At 47.0% G+C, this 19,754-nt stretch overlaps 1 protein-coding gene across 2 annotated transcripts in view; it reads left to right on the top strand.

The window, feature by feature from the left end:
- The window catches only part of LOC125751388 (uveal autoantigen with coiled-coil domains and ankyrin repeats protein-like), a 30,304-nt gene that overhangs the window by 4,022 nt on the left and 6,528 nt on the right, over positions 1 to 19,754 (top strand). The window contains exons 1-15 of one of the 2 annotated variants that reach the window (XM_049030110.1): positions 4,876 to 7,822; positions 8,420 to 8,550; positions 12,618 to 12,706; positions 13,810 to 13,874; positions 14,815 to 14,872; positions 15,006 to 15,076; positions 15,205 to 15,311; positions 15,584 to 15,765; positions 16,797 to 16,828; positions 17,530 to 17,586; positions 17,938 to 18,015; positions 18,128 to 18,160; positions 18,628 to 18,720; positions 19,507 to 19,537; positions 19,633 to 19,679. In XM_049030110.1, coding sequence (XP_048886067.1) covers positions 7,787 to 7,822; positions 8,420 to 8,550; positions 12,618 to 12,706; positions 13,810 to 13,874; positions 14,815 to 14,872; positions 15,006 to 15,076; positions 15,205 to 15,311; positions 15,584 to 15,765; positions 16,797 to 16,828; positions 17,530 to 17,586; positions 17,938 to 18,015; positions 18,128 to 18,160; positions 18,628 to 18,720; positions 19,507 to 19,537; positions 19,633 to 19,679 — 1,110 coding nt within the window. In that variant the 5' untranslated portion in view covers positions 4,876 to 7,786. Of the gene's footprint in view, positions 1 to 4,875; positions 7,823 to 8,419; positions 8,551 to 12,617; positions 12,707 to 13,809; positions 13,875 to 14,814; positions 14,873 to 15,005; positions 15,077 to 15,204; positions 15,312 to 15,583; positions 15,766 to 16,796; positions 16,829 to 17,529; positions 17,587 to 17,937; positions 18,016 to 18,127; positions 18,161 to 18,627; positions 18,721 to 19,506; positions 19,538 to 19,632; positions 19,680 to 19,754 lie in introns of those variants that run through there. The other variant, XM_049030108.1, reaches the window with a different exon arrangement.

The raw sequence follows: 19,754 nt of genomic DNA, 5'->3' as shown, positions 1-19,754 counted from the left end.
GGAGTCTGGTAGTGAATTTCTGAGCTCGAGCTGGGCGTCATGCATTCCAGACCCACGGGGAGTGTAGCTCCCTCCCAATCCAGGCCTCGGGTCATCTGGGCCTGAAGAACCCAACCCCATCCCCCTCAGTCCTCCAGGGAGGGCCCTCCTTCACCAGATGGAGCCTCGCCCTTGAATCTGCTTTGTTGGATACGAGTACAGGCAGGACAACTGCTCGTCCTTCCTGGGAACAAGATACATCTGATTCCCTGGTGACCGCTCGACACACAGGAAGGGAGTTTTGCCTCCATTACAGGATAAGATGTAGTTTCACTGTTGTGCTTTATGAACTACACCACTTTATCATTCTTTTCTTCTACTAGGCAAAGTGTGTAATATATGCAAGATTGTCTGACTTATTCTAAAAAAATGTTTGTATTTTGCAAGCAATACAGAATATGGCAGTCTTTCTGGATGTTATCTCACAATTGTTTGTCTAAAACATGTTGGCAAATGTTGTCTTCAGCAATGTTTTGATCTGAGGTAGTTCCTGTCTCTAGCAACCTGCCCACGCAGATTGCTGTACAGCACACCTCCGCAAGATTTTTAATAAATGGGATGAGTTCACAAGCATTTCTGCACTGTACTGGTTCTTGTGTAAAGCAGCCCTTTGAAGCCTAGTGCTGAGTTGTGTCTCTGTGCGTGGGGTGGGAGTTCACAGGACCTACATATCAAAGCTTTCCATCCGTGTGGCCAGCACTTCCTCAAAGCATGCATGGGGCAAAACCTGGGCCCTGTCCTGCAGTGGCCCATTCCTCATTCTTTATGGGCTAGAGTTGGATCGATACCAAAATTTTAGCTTTGATACCCATACCAGGTTTGGTACCTTAATATCAATACCATTAATAACATTCCCCTTTAAATATTATGTTGCTTTGAAATAAACATGCCTCTTTATGGATTAAAGCAACAACAATAGCCTATAATGTAGTTTTAATATTGTCAGTGAACTATGTGTAGGGTTGGTGCCTCGTCCTGGGTTATTTCCGGACCTCTGCGACCCTGCATAGGAAATGTGGGTATGAGAAATGGATAGATGGATATAAATCAGGGTGAGACATGTTGCCCCCTCGTAGTAGCAGTTCCAAACTCTAGGTTTCAGGTCTGTGGTTTCATCCTTTCCAATAAGTTTAAAACCAAGATAACACTGTATCTCACTTTTGCTGCTCTATGTCTCGGCTAGTGGCAGGCAGTGGGTAATGGCGGTTTCCATCTTGTCTATGTGGAAAAAAAGATTGAATCATTCCAATTCGCACTTTTGGTATATACTGTGATACCGAAACTGCTGTGTCGAATAACATTAAAGTGTGGACTCACGTTTTGAAACATTACGTTTTTTGCTTGAATATGTCTCTCTGTATGAATTCTATGATAGGAAGACAAACTGAGTGGACAAACTACTCATTCTTCCCATTCTTAAAGAATACCCTTATTCTGATGATTCTTGCCAGTGAAAGGATTTAATGGGATTAAAGCCAGCATGTGTTTAATGACTTGGTATTCGATTTTGGAGTAATTATGTTCAGATAACCCTTCACTGTTGGTGGTAAAATGATATCACTGATGCTCAAAGTAGACAAGACATCAGCTGTGGTTTCACACTGGACGAACTGGTCTCCTTGGTAGCTGGTGCAGAGTGAAGTGTGCGAATGAATTTGTGTTTGGTGTTTTTGTCGCAAGTCGGGGCAGATTCTGTGATCTTGCTGTGAAGTTGTAGCTGGCAGTTGGGGGTTCACGCATGGCCCATGGCTGTCCTCCACCTGACCTGGGCGTCCTACTGCTCCCATTCTCCCATCAGACCTGGTGATGGGAGGAGAACATCCTGACCAGGTAATAATTGAAATCCTGATCTCTGTGGAAATTAAAAAGAGAAAAAAAATACTGTGTGTGATGGGGAGGAGGTTAAATATAAAAATCAACCTTCCTGTGTGTTACACTGTATGGCCCTGAGTGTTGTAAAACAGACATTTGGTCTGATTCTTGCCCACCCACATGAACAGGTAAAACAGGTTTTGTATTTTAAGATTGGAAGTTATATTCAAAATGCAGAGTGATATTCCTTTCCTGTGGGAATTGTAGCTTTCTCTCTATCATTAGATTATAGATTTGTTACTATGGTGATTGACAGGGGTCTGGCCATTGTTACATGTGGGTGAAGATTTAAGTGCAGTCACAGCCATTGTGTTACATCCTGCCTCCTTTTATGGCTGCATCTTGGTGCCCTGACTGGTGCCAGGACCCTGTGCTGTCTGAGGCCACGCCACTCTCTTGGCAGGCAGGCAGTCAGTCTTGCGGCAGCTGCTTTGTGGGCTATTTGTGAGAATTTTTGTGGTTTTGTGGTCAGCATGCAGTCAGTTCTAACCATATGATGACTTTCTCATTTAACTCATCCGATCAGTTTCCACGATAATACGGGAGGAAATTCAGGTCTCTGTGGGACTTCTGGGACACACTTGCCTTTAAGTTTATATCAGTCTGCCTAGTACTACGTTTGGTTTACATATAATAGCGTTTTGAAAATTAATTAACTTGTTGTTAAGTTTTCTTCCCGTAAAAGGGTTTTCTGAAGACTTGTTTCTTTGCCATCTGCTTGTTACTGCTGAACTTGTGTAACCAGAGTGATTTTGTCCAAGTTAAGCCACAGCATCTCTTATCCGGTGTCAGTGTGTGTGTGTCCAGAGTGTCAGTGCCTCATGCATTTTAGTCCTAATAATGAGGTTAATATCTCTTTCGGAATAGTGGAGTGTTTTCTTGGGATGATCAGTACATGCAGAGGTTTTCACAGTGCTGTTAACCAGTCTTTGTCTCTGTTCATAAGATCCTTTGAGGAAAAGAGGAAGGTAAAACACAAAAGTGTCAATAAAACCTATTTTTCTGGGATTGACGTGATCTGTTTTGTGGGGTAGCGATGTGCCTCAAGGTCAGTGTGGCCGGTGGCTTCATTCCCAGCAATGAGCTCGCTGACCAGCATCTCTGCATGAGGCAAGAATGGCAAGTTCGAAAAGCATTGTGTTTGTAGCTGTAACCCCTGAAGGCCACATTGATGAGCAGCTGTCGGTGGGAGGCAGGGCTGTGGAAGGCATATATGTCCTTTACTTCTGGTTCTCCAGGCTGTTCTGCTCCTGGTAGAGGGTCCAGTCTAATTGTCCCTGGGACTGTACAGAATCAGCATGTTCACCACAGAAGACAAAGTGCTGCTGGGCCAGACTTTGACCTTTTTAGTATTTTGGTCTGCAGTGTTGTTACTGTGGGGAGTGAAGTTTTAATGTTTCATTTTGTTTTTGTTCCATTATTCGGATCCAAAAACAACATGAAGAAATGGTGGAAGGTGGTGATGGTGGTGGGGACTTGTTGGCTGAAAACGTTTGCTCCTTAGCATCTGAGGAATTCTGCAAAATAATTCAGAGAAAGATCAATTTAATTTTTCAGCCTGACAGTCTCTGTTTATCGGGATTTACCCAGAGAGCCTCAGTCTTCTGAGGTGTGGTGCTTTTCCACTGCCACCAAGAACCAGGTTGTACTCAAGTTGTACTCTGAACTGGAGGTTTTCCACTGTAAAGTAGGCGAGCTGTACCATAGCCTTACCCGTGCTGACGTGGCCCTGCTTATTAGCAGGACCGAAAGGGTGACCAAACCGACCTGCTTGCATCATCACCATATTATTGGCCAAAATGCACGGAGATACCGGTGTTCTGCAGATGGATTATCTGTAGTGGAAAACATGAAGTAAGTTGGAACTGGACTGCAATTGGACTTTCTTTGCAGTAGGCTTGGGTACAGCTTGGTTCCTGCATGCCAGAGGAAAAGCACCACTTTGGTGTGAAATCCACTGCTGAGTGTGAAGCCAGAAGCATGCACTTTGTCAGTGCTGGAAAGGTGAAAATGTCACTCCCGTGCTTGAAACAGGGCATGTTGCATTTCTCCAGGTGTGATCATTGTTGCATAGTAATACGCATTTGTTGGTGCCTGTCCAAGGAAGGCACTGGTGGTCCCTTGATTTATTTAATTTTTTTTAGAGCTGATGTCGTCTTTCTTTCTGTAGTAACCATTATGGGGCAAAGTGTGCAAGTTGTACTGTTGATATTGGATAAGACAGATTTCACCACATTTTTATTACTTTATACTGGTTAACATAACTGCCATAGACAACAAAGAAACACCGGTGGCTGCATATAAATCCTTTTGTTGTGTGTTTCAGTAGTTAATGAGTTACCATTTTCCTTGGAGACTGCTGCTTAGCTATTAAAACACAGCAATGCCCCAGTTCAGTAATAACTCCACTCTCGGATAGATGTCTTACCTCCGATACTTCTTTGTAATTGGTTGAATATTTATTTCTGCCTTTTTTGATTCTAGTTAGAAGCTGGGTAGTTATAGGAATACAGATGATAAATCAAGGTACTTTTCACCACTGCTCACTGAAATAATAATGCCAAATTATTCTGTGTATTTATATGTATTTATTTATATGTATATGCATGCGACACACTGCTTGTTAGACTCGCACAGAGAATAATTAGGCCTCCCTCAGGCCTATTCTTATAGAGAACAGGCTGTACTCGGATGCACCTGAAAACAGCGTGGTGGCTCACTGGGTAATACTTGCCTTGAATCTCGCCTCTGCTCTTTGTAATGTATAACTGGGTGTCTACTTGTGTGTATCCTGCAGTGCCCTGGCATCCTATCTAGGGTGGATCCCTGCCTTGTACCCTGTGCTGCCTGGGGTAGGCTACAGGCCCCCTGATCAGAGATTGATCATGGAGGTCTAAATACTTTACATTTATTTTAGCATATCTATGTGACGCGTCTGATGGCTGGCATCTGCAGGGTCAGTTGCTGACCCCAATCATCTGTCGGAAACGCAGAGTGCAGTGGGGTCATCATCTTACTTACCGGGTTAGCTGGAGGTTATTGGCTAACTTTGGCACTCTTGGGATGCTGCAGAGACACACAGGCACTTGCGTCTTCCTGAGTGCTCTGGAACTCTCTCCAGGACGTCACAGCGCATTTGTTTCTGATAAACCTGAATAGGTGTATATTTCGATCTTTAAACTGATTGCAGCTGAATTCTGGGTGGGGACCATTCTGTTGTTTCCGAGAAAGCTTTAGTTGCCTCAGGTTTCAGGTTCGTCTTCATTCTTACGTTTCACCCTTTGGTCATGATTCTGTAAAATAACCAATTAGCTGTTGAGTAATGGGTCTGTTTCTGGTGTATAGTTTTATTTTGTCCCACATTCCAAAAGTGTTTGCTTTTTTAAATATAACCCTCGAGATAAGCATGATTATTCCCAGGAGTGCAGTTTGTGTGAGTCACCTAGCCTCTAGGGTTTGATTCGCCGGGGGCGTCGTCGCGGATGGCTGTGGTGTTGGCTATCTGTCGTAAGCCCCATCATCTTTAGCCAGAACCTGCAGCCTATGTACTTTTGGTCTGGGCAGCATGGGGCTCTGTGGGGGCGGATCCCCGCTAATTAAAGTCTCAATTGCCTGTGCCATATGGACAGACGGTCATCGGCCCCCAGCCCGTTCCTGCTCGGGTGCCACTCGACCTGTGCGTGGGCTGCGGATTACAGCATACTGAGCTCCTAATCGCAGTTTATGCTTCCTCTCCAAACTGTAACCACCGTTCAGTGCATTAATGTGTAATATGAAAACCATTGAATCACTGCTGGTGCTGCAGGGGGATCCTCTGTGTTTTAAGCTGCTTAGTGTCCCTCAGCTGTCCCTGGAGCCACATTCAAGATTCCTGCTTTTCATCCTGGTGTTGGTTTTGGCTTGAGTTGCAGCCCCCTTTTTCCCCACCAGAGGCCCTTGTTCCTGCTTACGTGAAATTTGTATTGCTCAGTTTTAAGAGGTGTTTGTCTGTCTGTGATAAATGTTTAATAAGCAGTTACTGCGTTGGAATTTTCTCTTTTTTTTACATTGTTGTCCAGAGTATGGTGAGCGTGGTGTTAGTACCCTGAGCTCTTTGATCAGCTTGCCTGAGTAATAGCTGAAATTTATTAAATACAGGCGTTGCTTGGTGCAGAGAATAGTCAGGAATTTAAGTCAGAGTTGCAGAATTGGTCAGAGCATACCCTTGCGGTGATTGCTGAGGAAGAATAAATGGACAAACATTCATTAAGGTAGTTCGTTGGCTAGTGTTGTTCCACGAAGTTGCTGACTGGCTCTCTTGTGCCCCCTGGGTGGTCGTGAATGTAACTCACACCATCTGGCACCGCACCACTGTCTGGCACGGGGAAGCAGCCTGACCTCGCGAGCCAGCGCCTTCTAAGCTCGCTGACATCATTCCGGGTCACCACCTCTGCGAAGCCGTGAAGTTCATCAGGAGGCAGTGATTTCATCCATGAGGAATATGGCCCTGTGACCTGGCGGGTGGGACGAGGGGGGTTGTTTTCGGCAAGCCGGCTGGTATGATGAACCAAGGCATCACGTCATAGAACTTTATATCAACACATGCTGGCTCGGGCTTGACTTGGAGCAAACGAACAAACAGTGTGCTTCAGGCGTAGCTTGGAAGAGTGTCTGCCATGATGGCTTAGGACGCTGAAGGGAGCCGGTCGCAAGGCCCTGTGCGTTAAACTATTAAAGAGCCCATGAAGGATATGTTGGCATGATTAATAATGCATGCAGCAGGATGCTGAGGACTATTTAAAGCAGTACCTTTTCTGCCTCATTGTTTCTATGGGCTAGAGCAGTTTAAGAGTGGGGCCCTCAGTCCTGCATATTACATGTCATGTGGAAAGTCCTTTCACGTGTTTGTGCAGTATCCCCAGCCGGCTAATGGCTGCAGCCGTAAAATGACACCTCGCTGACGCAGGCTGTGTAAATTAAACGTGTCCCCCACCCACCTCATGTTCCTCAGCTCTCCCTTTTCTCTCTGTGCTTCACTCCAAAAAAAATGACGTCTTTCTTCGTAAATAGATCTGTCGTCTCGCGTGCTGTGCTTGTTGTGGGGATCGGGCAGGGGGGGCAGATTGCAGTCCCAGACAGCTGGTTGTAAAAGCTGACACCCAATCAGGCTACCGTGCACTGTGGGATTCTCACATGTGCGCCTTGCTCAGTTTAGCAGCCGCTTTGACCCAGCCTGAATGGAGGAGGGGGCTTAAATGCGACACCTTAATCCCACTAGGTGAATATTTCTAGGTGCCGGGCGCATACTGGCACTCGCAAGGTTTGTTTTGGTGCCGGGTGCTGCTGACATGCCGTTACTCATGGTCAGGGTATGCTGGGGTGGGGGGTATTATTAGACCTGTTTTCCAATCAGTCATCTGGAAGGTAGGGAGGGTCAAAAAATAGAGGTGAGCAGCAGTGCAGGGGGCCGCCTGCGCAGTGTTGGCTGGGATATGTGGGAGCTGGGTGGGCGTGCGTATTTACAGAGCGAGGTGGGCCAGGTGTGCCATTCGGTGAGCAGAGAGTGCTGCCTCCAAGAGCGAGAGAGAGAGAGACAGGGTGTGTGAGTGACTCGGGCTTTCGGCACAGAAGCTCAGCCCACAGGAGGAGCCGCCCCAGTGCTCTCCTCCCGCCTCAGGACAGCCGGTGGAGCTGCTATGCAGCCGCAGACAGCAGCAGCGGCAAGCCCGGGAGCACTTGCACGACGCACCTCTGCAAGCCGGACGGGTGCCACCACACGCTCCCCAGCAGGAACCTTTTGAGCCGGCTCGGGGCAGTGCCTCGGCAGCCCACACTGGCAGGGAGCTCTTTGGCAGACTGTCCCGCTCCCAGCTGAACAAACGGCCTCTCCGCCAACATGAGCAGATGGCTTAAATGCACCTCCATGTACTTTGTAGGTATACCGCTGACGAGTGAATTTCTCTGTGATGCCGGGTGGGTAATTCTGCTCTTGGGGCCCAGATGAACTGTGGGGGACGAGCAGAGTCCCAGGAAGAAAGTTTGCTCATTGTCGTTGTTGTTGTTGTTGCTGTTGCTGTTTTAGTAGTTGTTCTGTTTGGTGGCGTTCTTCCGGTTTTACTGCTTGACATTTTCTGTGCCTCACAGCTCTACTTACATGTTCCTGCTTACAATGGAGATCGGTTCTCCACATGCTATGGTTTTTACCATTCAAAGATTGGCTCTTGCCTTCCTGCATATTTGACAATGCTGGGAAATATGCAAGCTGATTGATAAACTAGAGAACACTTAATCCTTGTTTTCGATATAACTTGTAGTTGATGGAAATGTGCAGCGGTTGTACTTTTATGAGTGAACTGATTGACAGGTATGCTTGCTGATTTGTCTTTGTGATTTGTGTAGAAAATGCATATCCGGAATACCTTAAAGCATCAACTACGTGTGTGTGCATGTGGGGAGAACCCATGAAAACTTAGGAAGGTCTCACCGACTTCGTCCTCTTGTTTCCCCATGAATGTGTCCACTATCCCAGAACACGGACTGGAACAAGTATGACGACCGGTTGATGAAAGCGGTGGAACGGAGTGAGGTTGACAAGGTGGCCGCCGTGCTCAGCAAGAAGGGCATCATCCCCACCAAGCTGGATGTTGAGGGCCGCTCAGCGTGAGTATGCCGCCCCGCCTGCAGTAGATGGACACTTAATGTGTTGGCTCCTCCTCCATCCAGGTAACCAGGCTGCCCACTCTACATACTCTGCCCTGTAACTGCAGCGTGGCACTGTCTTGGTTAAAAATAACTCAACATGCCCAGATTGGTTTTTCCAAGACGGCGGTAACTTCCATTGGTTATTGGAGCATTCCGCTCATTCTTGGTTGTTGATGCCCTTATATGTAACTTTGAAAGGGGATTACATCCTCTTTTGTCCTGTCTTGCACTGTACATTTAAATATTTATTTGCATGTAAATACTTTCGTTTGCGCAACATGCGGAAACGATTATGAAGCAATTGAGGCTGCCAGTGTCCAAGGCCTGCTCTGCGCATGAATCGTGGTTTTGCGCTCTGGAAGTGAAGACACTGTGCTGATGCTAATTTCAGCCGCGACCGTGGTTTCAGCCTCCCTGTGGTTATGGCTGCTTGACCACCGCTGCCCAGAACATGTGTTTTTTTGTTTTTTTTTGTTTTTTTTACCCCCTCATCAGGAGATGTTTCGATAAACTTGATACACGTACTTAAACACAATGTAATTTTAGAGCCGGTGCCGGCTCCAGTTCCGTTGCCATGGTGAACTGCCCTGTTATCTTTAGCCGGTCGTCCAGCTGAGTGACATGGACGGAGGTTGTGTATTTTTAGGGTCAAAGCAAAGTAAATAAATGCAGGCTGCAAGGCTGAATGTCACTTCGTTCATTGTAGCTCACGTGAAATCCTAACTATTGTATGTCTACCCGGCTTTTTTTTCCCCATAAGAAATGTAGAGGGTTTGCATCAATTAGTGTTATAAAACCATGATTGGTTGCAGCTGCCTTGTTTAGGTCTTAGTTGAGCATGTTGGGTTCTAGACCACCAGCTGTGTATTTTCAGGGCATTGCAACATTCTAAGGAAGCTGCTGCCTTAGTCGGGGGGAATCTGCTTATCTAATACTGTAATGAAATTTCACCAAGCTAAGGCCACCCTGCAGTAACCTGGAATCAGCTTTTGTCTGCTGAGCACGTGAGGGCAGACTTAAGAAAACACAGCGTAAGTAAAATATATTAAGCATTTTTAGATTTGGATAAGGTCAGCCGGAGATGAGTGAAAGCTTGGTGGCTTTGATGTCCCTCCTCACCTTCTCCGACCTGATAGCTGTTCTGTTTCAGTGGATCAAATACCATAACGGAACAAGGCACAGTCACAGGAAGCAACGCTGCAAACCTTGTAGCGAGAGTGTCATGGTATCGATGGGTCAAACTTGGATTTTTCATCTTTCATGTCTGCGTTGCCATAAATGAGATTCATCGTATATTTTCAAGTTTGCTGGACCAAAAAAATATTTGCATGCAGAAATGCACATTGTGGTGACAGTTCAGATCTGTAAGGGGTGGTATGTGTTTCGGTGTGTTTGTCTTAAATGCATAAATAAAAAACCCAAATATTTTAGCATAATATATGCTCGGGTTACTTACAGGGATGTTTTCACGCCCCGTCGTCTCCCCAGCTACCTCTAAAAATACCTCATTTCCGTGGTGCCATAGATATGAAAGTCACTCAAGTAGCTGGTGCCTCGGTAGGATGCCAGGCGTCTGGGTTTCTAATGGGCCCGTCTCCGGTGTCAGGAGGCCATCAGCACCTCAGACAGCAGGACAAATCACATTAAACCTTGCACACTGTCCCTATAGGCTCCTTTGCTCTTTTCCCCATTGTGTCAGTTTAAATGCTTCACTGTAAGTTAAATAAGGTTTTTGTATGTGGTGTATTCATTCCAGTCTTTCTCCCCCATGTTCCTATCATTCTGTTTCAGTTTATTTAATTTTATTTATTTTTTAATTAATATTTTTCCAGTTACTGTTGTTACTGTTGGTCTTGGTCTCTCTCATGCAGAGGACAGATTCCTGGTGGAGTTCTGTGACACTAGTGCTACTCTTTTAGAGCACACAATTAAACCTTCATGTTGTCACATTCGCTCTAGTTCAGATATGTTAAATGACTTTAATTTGTTAAACAATAAATATGGACTGGTAATGTCCCAGTTGAACCCATCTTGATCATGTTTCACCGGCAGGCTGTCGGTAGCTTATGTTTTCTAACACAAATTTTGTCACGGTGATAAACTGCAGGTGAGTTAGATCAGCAAAAGATTGTGAGCAATTTTTTTTTTTGTGATTGCAAGATAGCAGTGCATATACTACCAGCTAATTATCTATTCACCTGAAACACTCCTGGTTCAGTTCCCAGGAATGCATCTGCTTTGCAGGCTTGTCTTCGGTAAGTCTTCTGAAATTGCGATATCATATAGATCCCAACTTTCCTTTTCGCGGAAGCAGAAGCTGATGTTCATGGTCACCCCTCGGTTAGGTAAACTGGACTTAGGAGGTGGTTAGGCATAGACAGCACTGGCTTCTGGGCTGTGACTGGTGAAAATTTCTTTTCAGGGTCCTGCCTGAACGCAGCATGTAGCTGCAGACCTATCTTCACTTAACCCTGCTTTTAATATCCAAGTTCTCAAAGTCAGGTGTCCTTCAGCATGTTTAGTGTTGTGTCTAATGTACTGTAAGCAAGATCCAAACATAGTCACATTATGAGTGTGGACCAATACATAGGGAGTCCCAACATAGTCACACTGACTCTGGACCATTAGATACAGAGTCCCAAAATAGTCACATTTTAACCCAGGACCAATACATAGGGAGTCCCAATATAGTCACACTGGTCCCAAAGTGGTGCATACCCTGACTTTGTTGTTGTACTAATGCTTTGGTCTTCTCTGTGCAGACAGCATCTACTGATCTCCAAGATATCTGGAGGTTTAATGAACGCTCTTCATCTTTAAGAGGCTAATATACCTATATTGTTTGAAGTAGATCTGCATGGTGCGCAGTGTTAATATCGACATTGCATGTTAAACACATGGAATTGTAATATTGCAAGGACCGCAACAGTGACCTGGTTTAGGATTAGGCTTCTGCTGAATGAGAGCTTTTTGGATTCTATAGAGACGATATTGAGCAAAAGCAAGCGATTGCTGCTTTGTCTTGGTACAACTCAAGGCAGCACCAGCACTAGATAATACATTTTTAATGTTTAGCAAAAAAAAAACACCTTCACCACTTACTGGTGATACAGGACCAGAAGTATCCAGTGTCATGATGTGAGTAAAGAGCCGCAGTAACAGCCGCCCCCCCCCCCGCTGCCCCCCCGCCGCCCAGGCCTCAGCTGTGTTTGCAAGTTTTTGTAGGTAGCAGCCTATGTTACTGGGGGCTGCTGAGGTATCCGGGCCTGGGATTGTCATGCCTGCTGGGTGATGCCCCAGCAGTGTGCTGCTCCGAGGGACATCATGGGGGCTGGGCTGACATGAGTAACCTTATGGCAGACCTGGCACAGACGAGGATAATGGAGTGTTATGAGTCAGTCCTGCATCCCATAATGCTCACACACAACACATGCCCTGACGGCCAACAAGCTAGACAGCTGGGTCATGGTGTCACAACAGGGAGAGTTCCGTTCAGCTCTGAGTCTGCAGTAGCACTGATGCAAGTGCATTTTTAATATAGATTAACCTGTCAGTTGTGTTATTGCATGGGTGGGTGGACTTGCTTTGCTTGTGCTTCTACACAATTGTCTGAGGAACTGAGAGACTTTGCAAATAAATCACCTCTAAGTATTCGAGATAATCGGCAGCTTAGCGAAATAAGCCGGATTGAGTGTGTTTAAAGAATGATCGTCTGCCGCACAGGGGGTCATGGCTGCTTCTGGAGAGCCGGAAGGTCTGCAGGTTTCATGGAATGCATTGTAATTAGGGCCTTGCTGACAGCTGAAAGCAGCAGGAGGTACGGATGGGATTTAGCTGTTAAGAAAGCTGCCTGTGCTGGATGTACGACGGTCTACCGGCCGCAGACTGTTGCCCATTAGCAGGCTGCTTATCAGTGATGAATTTGTGTGTTTGCAGTCATTGGTGTGGTCTGACATGTAGTCCCTCAGTCTCTCTTTCTCATGCCCTGCAGACACTCATGCCTGTTTTCACGTCTTTATCTGCAGGTTCCACTTGTCGGCCACCAGAGGGCACCTGGACTGTCTCAACCTCATCCTGTGCCACGGGGTCGACGTCACAGCCACGGATGCCGCTGGTGAGAGGCCCTCATCACGCGCTTAGCCCTAGGGGTCTGGTAACTGAAGGGTGAATATGTGTCACTTCACTTTTGGTAGGATCTTTTGATTGTGCTGTGCAGTGACAAAACTCATACAGCCAGGTCAGTGGAACCACACGCACAATAGGGGAAAGTGTATGAAAACACTATCATTTCGCGACAGTTAAGATTATCACAAGTAATTTGTTTTTAAGATGTTAATCTATTGATGTAAAATGTGTGATCCATTCTGTAACACAACAGCTCTCCAGGTTACTGCGTTGTATAAAGTGTTATTGGTACTGAGGTTTTGAGGGATTGTGCGTAAGAGGCAAGATGAAGGTGGGGAAGGTTCTTTCTGTTGGACCTTATCTTGTGAATTAACTCAGTGGCATTTTAAGGGGATTAACTACCTTTAATCCTGCCTATAGGAATGAAATGGTTACGGGTTTCACGGTAAAATTCCTGATCGCTACTATTAACGATGGCCTTCTCTCGTTTGTGAATTTCTTATGTTCTTATTACTTTTTAAAAAAATTAATAGCAATGGTAAAAAATTATCGTTTCAGATTGTAATTGTCATTAAAACCGTAATTGCCACTCTTTTTGGAAAAACTCACATTGAATACTGTCCAGCATTAATCCAAGTTAGCAACCCAAGTCTCCCAGATGCAGGGGAAGCTTCCCACATGGGTTTATGTGTCACTTCATGGTGGCAGGCGGTCAGAACACTCTGCATTTTAAATAGTTTTCATATGTTTACATAAGGTATTGGCTATGTTACTATTTTAATGTTTATGCACACAACAAGTGCTGAAAATTTTGTTTGTGGGTTTTAATGTGAAATGATTTCGGTTTGTGTCAGTATCTTTCAAACATTTTCAGCACAATTTATCTAGACCTCAGTAATTCTGATAATGGGATAATTTTAGTCACTACGATCATGATATAAAGTCTTCGTGGTGTTTCCTATCAACCTGCCTGGGTGAGTGTCACCTGTATGAACAGCAGAGGCTCTTCATCATCTCCCTGAGTCACTCTGCTCCCACCTGTCTGTGGTACTGTTGTGTCTGTGCTGTGAGCTGCTGTCTGTTCTCTTTCAGGTAAAAATGCCCTTCATTTGGCAGCCCGCAATGGACACTCACTCTGCGTGCAGAAGCTGCTGCAGGTGCGTGTGCGTCACGATGCGTGCGAGTGCGTGATTGCGGTGTGATGCCTTCCTATGCGTTTCCAAGGCGCAGTTGCCCCTCGGGCTTCCAGCTGAGCCGTTGGTCTCTGCTTACGTGTTAGACCGACAATGTGGGGCCTGACTCTGCGACCGCCTGGCAGTCTGCGCAGTGGTTGCCTGTGGGTGTCGCCTTCCGCTGGGCTCTGCTTACGTGTCAGACCGACAATGTGGGGCCTGACTCTGCGACCGCCTGGCAGTCTGCGCAGTGGCTGCCCGTGGGTGTCGTCTTGCGCGGGGCAGACCCAGCCTGGACCTCTCGGGGTGTTGGCTTTCCCAGCTACCAGTTAACACCCAGTCACTTGATCGTGGCCCTTGATCGGGAGCCTGTTGCTGGAGAGAGCTGGGTTTTTATAGGGCAGTACATGGGGAGTGGGATCGGGGGGTCACAGCTGGGCCCCGAGAGCTTGCCGCATGACGACGTGCTGTCTGCGAGCTGACATGTCTGTGCTCCTCGCTGGAATGCCATCGCACTCCCTTCCCATCCTGAGTGACAGTCCGGCCTTTTTTTAGAATTGCTGACTAGTACAATCCCTTTGATTTCACACCCCTTTAACACAGAAGCGGTGGGTTTATCCTGGGTAATGTTGATCGTTTAAAGTGTGTGTTTGACCCCCTTTGACACATCTCTGACGAAAAGCTTTTGATGTAGATCCGATTGGTCCCGAGGGGATGTTTCATGCGTATGTACACTACTGTTCGAAGCACTCATGCTACGAGTACATATTCAATCCAGTAAATGGATATGTATTGCTTTTTGTGTATGAGTGTGGCATTACATGTAATGCATATATGAGCATGTGAAATTTCTTGTTTTTGTCAGCCTGTGATGGCCAATAAAGTGTCCGCCCTGCTCCATTTCCTTTCCTTGCATGTTCTGCAGCACAACTGTCCTGTGGGGAACTTGGACCTGCAGGGGAGAACAGCTCTGCACGATGCGGGTATGCAGCGCCAGCCCACACCCCCGAATGCGGTCTCGTGGTGCCAGCAGTGGAGGAGGCCGCAGAGTAGGGTCTAGTCCCGTGCCTTGAAGCAAACTGCTCTGATATCTGCTTTGCGCCTTCCTGTTTTCAGTGATGGCCGGCTGCTGCTCCAGTGTCAAGCTCCTATGTGACAGCGGCGCAGCTGTAAACGCCTGCGACTTGGTGAGCGCCGCCTTCGCATTCTTGCGCGAGGCCTTTCTGTTTCTGTGGTGGTCACGCGCCTGCATTATGCCTGCATTCCTGCGTGTGTGTGAGCTCACAGCTAGACACCCCCTGCTGTCTGCGTGCAGGATGGTCGTACCCCCTTGGTGCTGGCCACCCAGATGTGCCGTCCCCAGATCTGCCAGCTACTGCTGGAGCGCGGGGCAGACATCGGCATCCGGGACAAGCAGAGCAAGTAAGCCCCTCTCCTTGCCTCCCACCTTCAGTGTGTCACTGTCGGGTCCCTGTATTTCCGAGCTGTTTGCTCCTATGTGAAGGACAGCGGGAATGATGGTAACTGTTGATAACTTCTATAGGTCAATGTTCTAGAATGCCAGGCTCGTCACATGAAAAATACAGCAGCGATTTCTTAGAATTAACAGTGTTATAGTCGTGCGCTTCCATGCCAGCCGCTCCCATTGTTGCACTCGTGGCTCACTGGCTGATGGCTGTCCTCTGACCCTGTAGGACCGCCCTGATCCTGGGCTGTGAGTATTCCTGTAAGGAGGCTGTGGAGGTCCTGCTGCGTGCGGGGGCAGACGTGGCAGCCGTGGACTGTTTTGGCCACGACAGCCTCTACTACGCTCGCATCTGCAAGAACCCAGATCTGGTGACGCTGATCAGAAATGCAGTGGAGAGCGCTGCTAAAGGTAAGGCCTGGAGTCCGCCCTTTCGTAGGATATGTCAGACTCCTCACTGGCACATAAACCATAAATAACTACCGTGAAACAGACCATTACACCTGGTGGACTCCTGTTTGAGTGGCAGAAGTGATGTTTGGCTTTCAGTGTGAAGTAGACATCAGCTCAAAAGTGCAGTGCTGCAAGGAGGAAGTGGTGGTCTCTTCTGGGCTGAACTGGGTGCAGCATTTAGCACGCCGCTTGTGTGTGATTACCAGGGAAGTGGCAGAGACTCCATTAAAGACGTAGGTGTTGAGCCAGGCAGGATAAACACTGCTCTCAGACAGTTCTCTCGCAGGATGTGATGCATAGAAAATAGGCCCCGTTATCATCTTATTGCTTTGCTGGGAGCTTCTTACTCTGGTTTCGCATGAAGCTGCCAGTGTTCTATGGTCTGCCCAGCACTGTTATGCTCTCACTGGCTTTTTTAAGCGCTTTAGTAAATATCCAGTTGGGCTTCCTCAAAATATCCATTTTGTTTCCTTGTTTCTGCGGAGGTTATAATAAAAGCAGGATTGCTGAGAAACAGGGAAAACGACACATCAGCCAAATGACTCTTCTGCCGGCCGGAGGCGCCTCTCCTGGCTTCATTCCCCATGGCAATAACGAGCTGTAGTAGAAATTCTTCCTTGATGACAGCCGATGACAGTTATGACTGCTGTGGCTGTTCGCTTTAGAGGTTTGCCTTTTGTGGTGCTGTGGGGTCCTGTTCTGTGAGCACAGGTCTTCCACATTTGTGTTTGTGTTTGCTGATTTCTTAGCCCATTACATGGAGCAATGCTACATGGCTCAGAGGTAGCTTGCGCCATTCCACACCTTTTCTGTGCATAAAAATCTTCTTTTGTTAGCATCCGCACCTATGACTAGTGTCATTAGCATTAGCTTTAGCAATGATGGATTTGAATGGGAGGTTTACCTGTCGTTAGAGGAACAGGAACTGACATGTTCAGTTTGAAATGGCAGAAGATTAATCTTCTATTTTGTGTGCGTCCTGTAAACAGCTAAAGCTGCAAAGATGGAGAAACTTCGACGGGTGAGTTACACTTTTTCATTTCGGAGGGGGTGCTAATGCCTTTAACAGATGCTGGTGGGGGGGGGGGTGTTTCGCACTGGCGTTGAGCTCATTGCAGGGATGTAAATATTTCGTTCGCCTCTTTGATTTGTGACGGCTCTGGGTCATGTGCGGGTATCGCTTACGGAGGTCTTCGCTCATGACACTTACACCTGCAGCCCAGCTGCTACCTGAGAAAGCTCTGCTTTAGCTGCCGTTTTATGTCTCCTGAGCGAGGAAGAGCGTTAAGAGCATGACATTGGCTGGTGACTCGGCTGTGCCCAGTCTGTGTGGCGCTCGGCGAGACTGACAGTTTATCCCAAAGTGCCTCATCAGTGGACTATCCAGAGCTCCTCCCCCAGGAGCCGTACGCTGCTTCTGTGCCTGGTCAGAAGCCATTACGCTCACGCTGTCAATCTCTTGTTTCCACCATTTAATTAGGGTCAGAATGGGCCAGTGAGGTTCAACATGTCAAATCGCAGTTGGGGGCTTATGAACTTGAATAACCTCTTTCATTTAGAACATGATGCAATGCTGTTTGTTTGGCCGGCTCTTTGTTCTGCTCCATTGCAGTGAGCGCCCCCTAGTGTTCAGTCAGATGAATTGCCATCTCTGATTTCTGGTGATGTGCGTGCTTGACAGCGCTCTGATATGAAATGCGTGACACTGATTTACTTCTGCAGCTGTCAATGGAGATGACTGCAGAAGCAGAAGCCAGCATCAGGGATCAGATTATACATGTGAGTGCAACCCGCCTTTTAGGCTCCTGTGAAGAGTTTGTTTTCCACTTATCTATTGGCTTTCAATTGAGTTTATTTTTATAGAGCATCTTTACTGGCCTGCTTGTCCCAGAGACATGATCTGGCATTTGCAAATCTTGCTAATCAAAAGCCCAAAACATTTGAGTTGGTAAACAAATTTTTTTTTTTGATTGAGTACAGTAATGTGATTTAATATATTTATAAGCTTCTAAATTGCAGAACAATAATACAATTAATATATGGATATGCTTCTGTAATGCCGCACATGTTTAGCTTGGCTGCCGTCTTATTAGAGCCCCTGTTGCTGAATCTCTGACTGCTCTGTCGTAGGACCTGGAGAGGAAGTTCCTCCAGGAACAGAGGGCTCTGCTGGACAAAGTGAACCTGCTGCAGCAGCAGCTCGGCCAGGTGGGCGCCTCTCCCAATAGACAGCTGGCAGAGACCGGCCGCTTGAAGCCAGCAGGTGGCTCTCGCTCCCGTGAACGGGAAGACTGAAAATGAGAAATTTGCTCTCTTGCAGGAGAAGATGGCTGTGGAAGACTTGAAAAAAGAGGTAAGACCGTTTCTTGTGTGATCACCAGAATTAGTTTGATAGTGTTGAGTGTTATGTGAGGTGCTCATTGGTCACATTTTAAAATGGAAGGTGTCTTATGTACGTGGAGTTGTGCGTATGGCATATTCATGGTGGGAACAAATGACGCTGAAATAACAGCTTGTATTTTGATAGATGGTGCAGTAATATATGAGATTCCTTAGCTGCAGCCTCGGAAATGCTGTCTTTCTGGTGGTTACGCAGAGGTGCTCAGGGTCAGCTCGCTCTCTCTGGGATCTTATGTTATATCCATTGATTAATATTAGTCTCCTCAGTCTAAGTACTCTGTGAATGTGCCGCTGTAGCAGTACTTCCTGTCGTCTGCACACAGCATCTGTGAAATGAGGCTGTAGTGCTGTTTTGGTTTAATTTTCACATGAGCCCAGGAAATCTGTGCTAGCCTGCAGCCCCCTCCCGCTTTGTTCCAGAGGGAGGAGTTGAAGCTGACTCTGTTAGGTCGTGAGAAGGACGAGGGTTCCAGGAGCGGGGACACCGTCAAGGTCCAGCTGAAGAGCCGCTTGGTGAGTCCCGGGGTGGCATGTCGGTGGGATGTGAGCAGCCCGCAAACAGGCCGGGGGGCAGGCGGAGGCCTGAGGGACGGATGGCTGTGCGTCCGAGTTTCTTGCGTGACTTTAAAGCAGCGTGGTGTGGTGCCATGGCTCTCTGCCAAGAGAGAACTGAGAGTCACGGCAGAAGCGGGAAGCTGTACCGTGTGCCGCCAATCGCTGACTGCCTGGTTGCGCTTCATGGCGGTTACTCCTTCAGTTGTTGCCTACCTTTGGGTTAACCTGCCTGTTGTCAGTGTGCGGGAATTCCTCCACTGTGAATATAATGCAATTCCAAGTACTTCCATGTAGATCATAATATCACAAATAATTTAATAGTACAGAATGATTAGTGGGGCGGCATGGTGGTGCAGTGGTTAGCACTGTTGCCTCACACCTCTGGGGCCCGGGTTCGAGTCTCCGCCTGGATCACATGTGTGCGGAGTTTGCATGTTCTCCCCATGTCGTCGTGGGGTTTCCTCCGGGTACTCCAGTTTCCCCCCCACAGTCCAAAAATATGCTGAGGCTAATTGGAGTTGCTAAATTGCCCGTAGGAATGCATGTGAGAGTGAATGGTGTGTGTGTGCCCTGCGATGGGCTGGCCCCCCATCCTGGGTTGTTCCCTGCCTCGTGCCCATTGCTTCCGGGATAGGCTCCGGACCCCCCGCGACCCAGTAGGACAAGCGGTTTGGAAAATGGATGGATGGAATGATTAGTAACAGTAGATGATTGTGTTTAATTAATTTTCATGTTCAATTACAGGGAGACTACTCTGGCCAGTCTGTGATAAAAGGTAAAAGATGGGTGTCTTTAAAAATACAATATTAGGTGTTTTAACAGTCAGACATAATTGATATGAACCTGTTTTTCTTCCCAATTCTTCCTCAGGCAAAGACATGCTTGTGAAACAATCTCACAGTCTGGATTCTGCACAGGTACTAATATAACTTCTGTTAGTCTAGAAAACGTGTGTCGAACAGGCTGAATGGTGGAGAGAAACTTTCGAATGA

The sequence above is a fragment of the Brienomyrus brachyistius genome, chromosome 11, assembly GCF_023856365.1.
Source record: "Brienomyrus brachyistius isolate T26 chromosome 11, BBRACH_0.4, whole genome shotgun sequence".
NCBI lineage: Eukaryota > Metazoa > Chordata > Actinopteri > Osteoglossiformes > Mormyridae > Brienomyrus > Brienomyrus brachyistius.
Note: the sequence above shows the minus strand (reverse complement) of the source record. Positions and strands in the feature narration are given on the sequence as shown.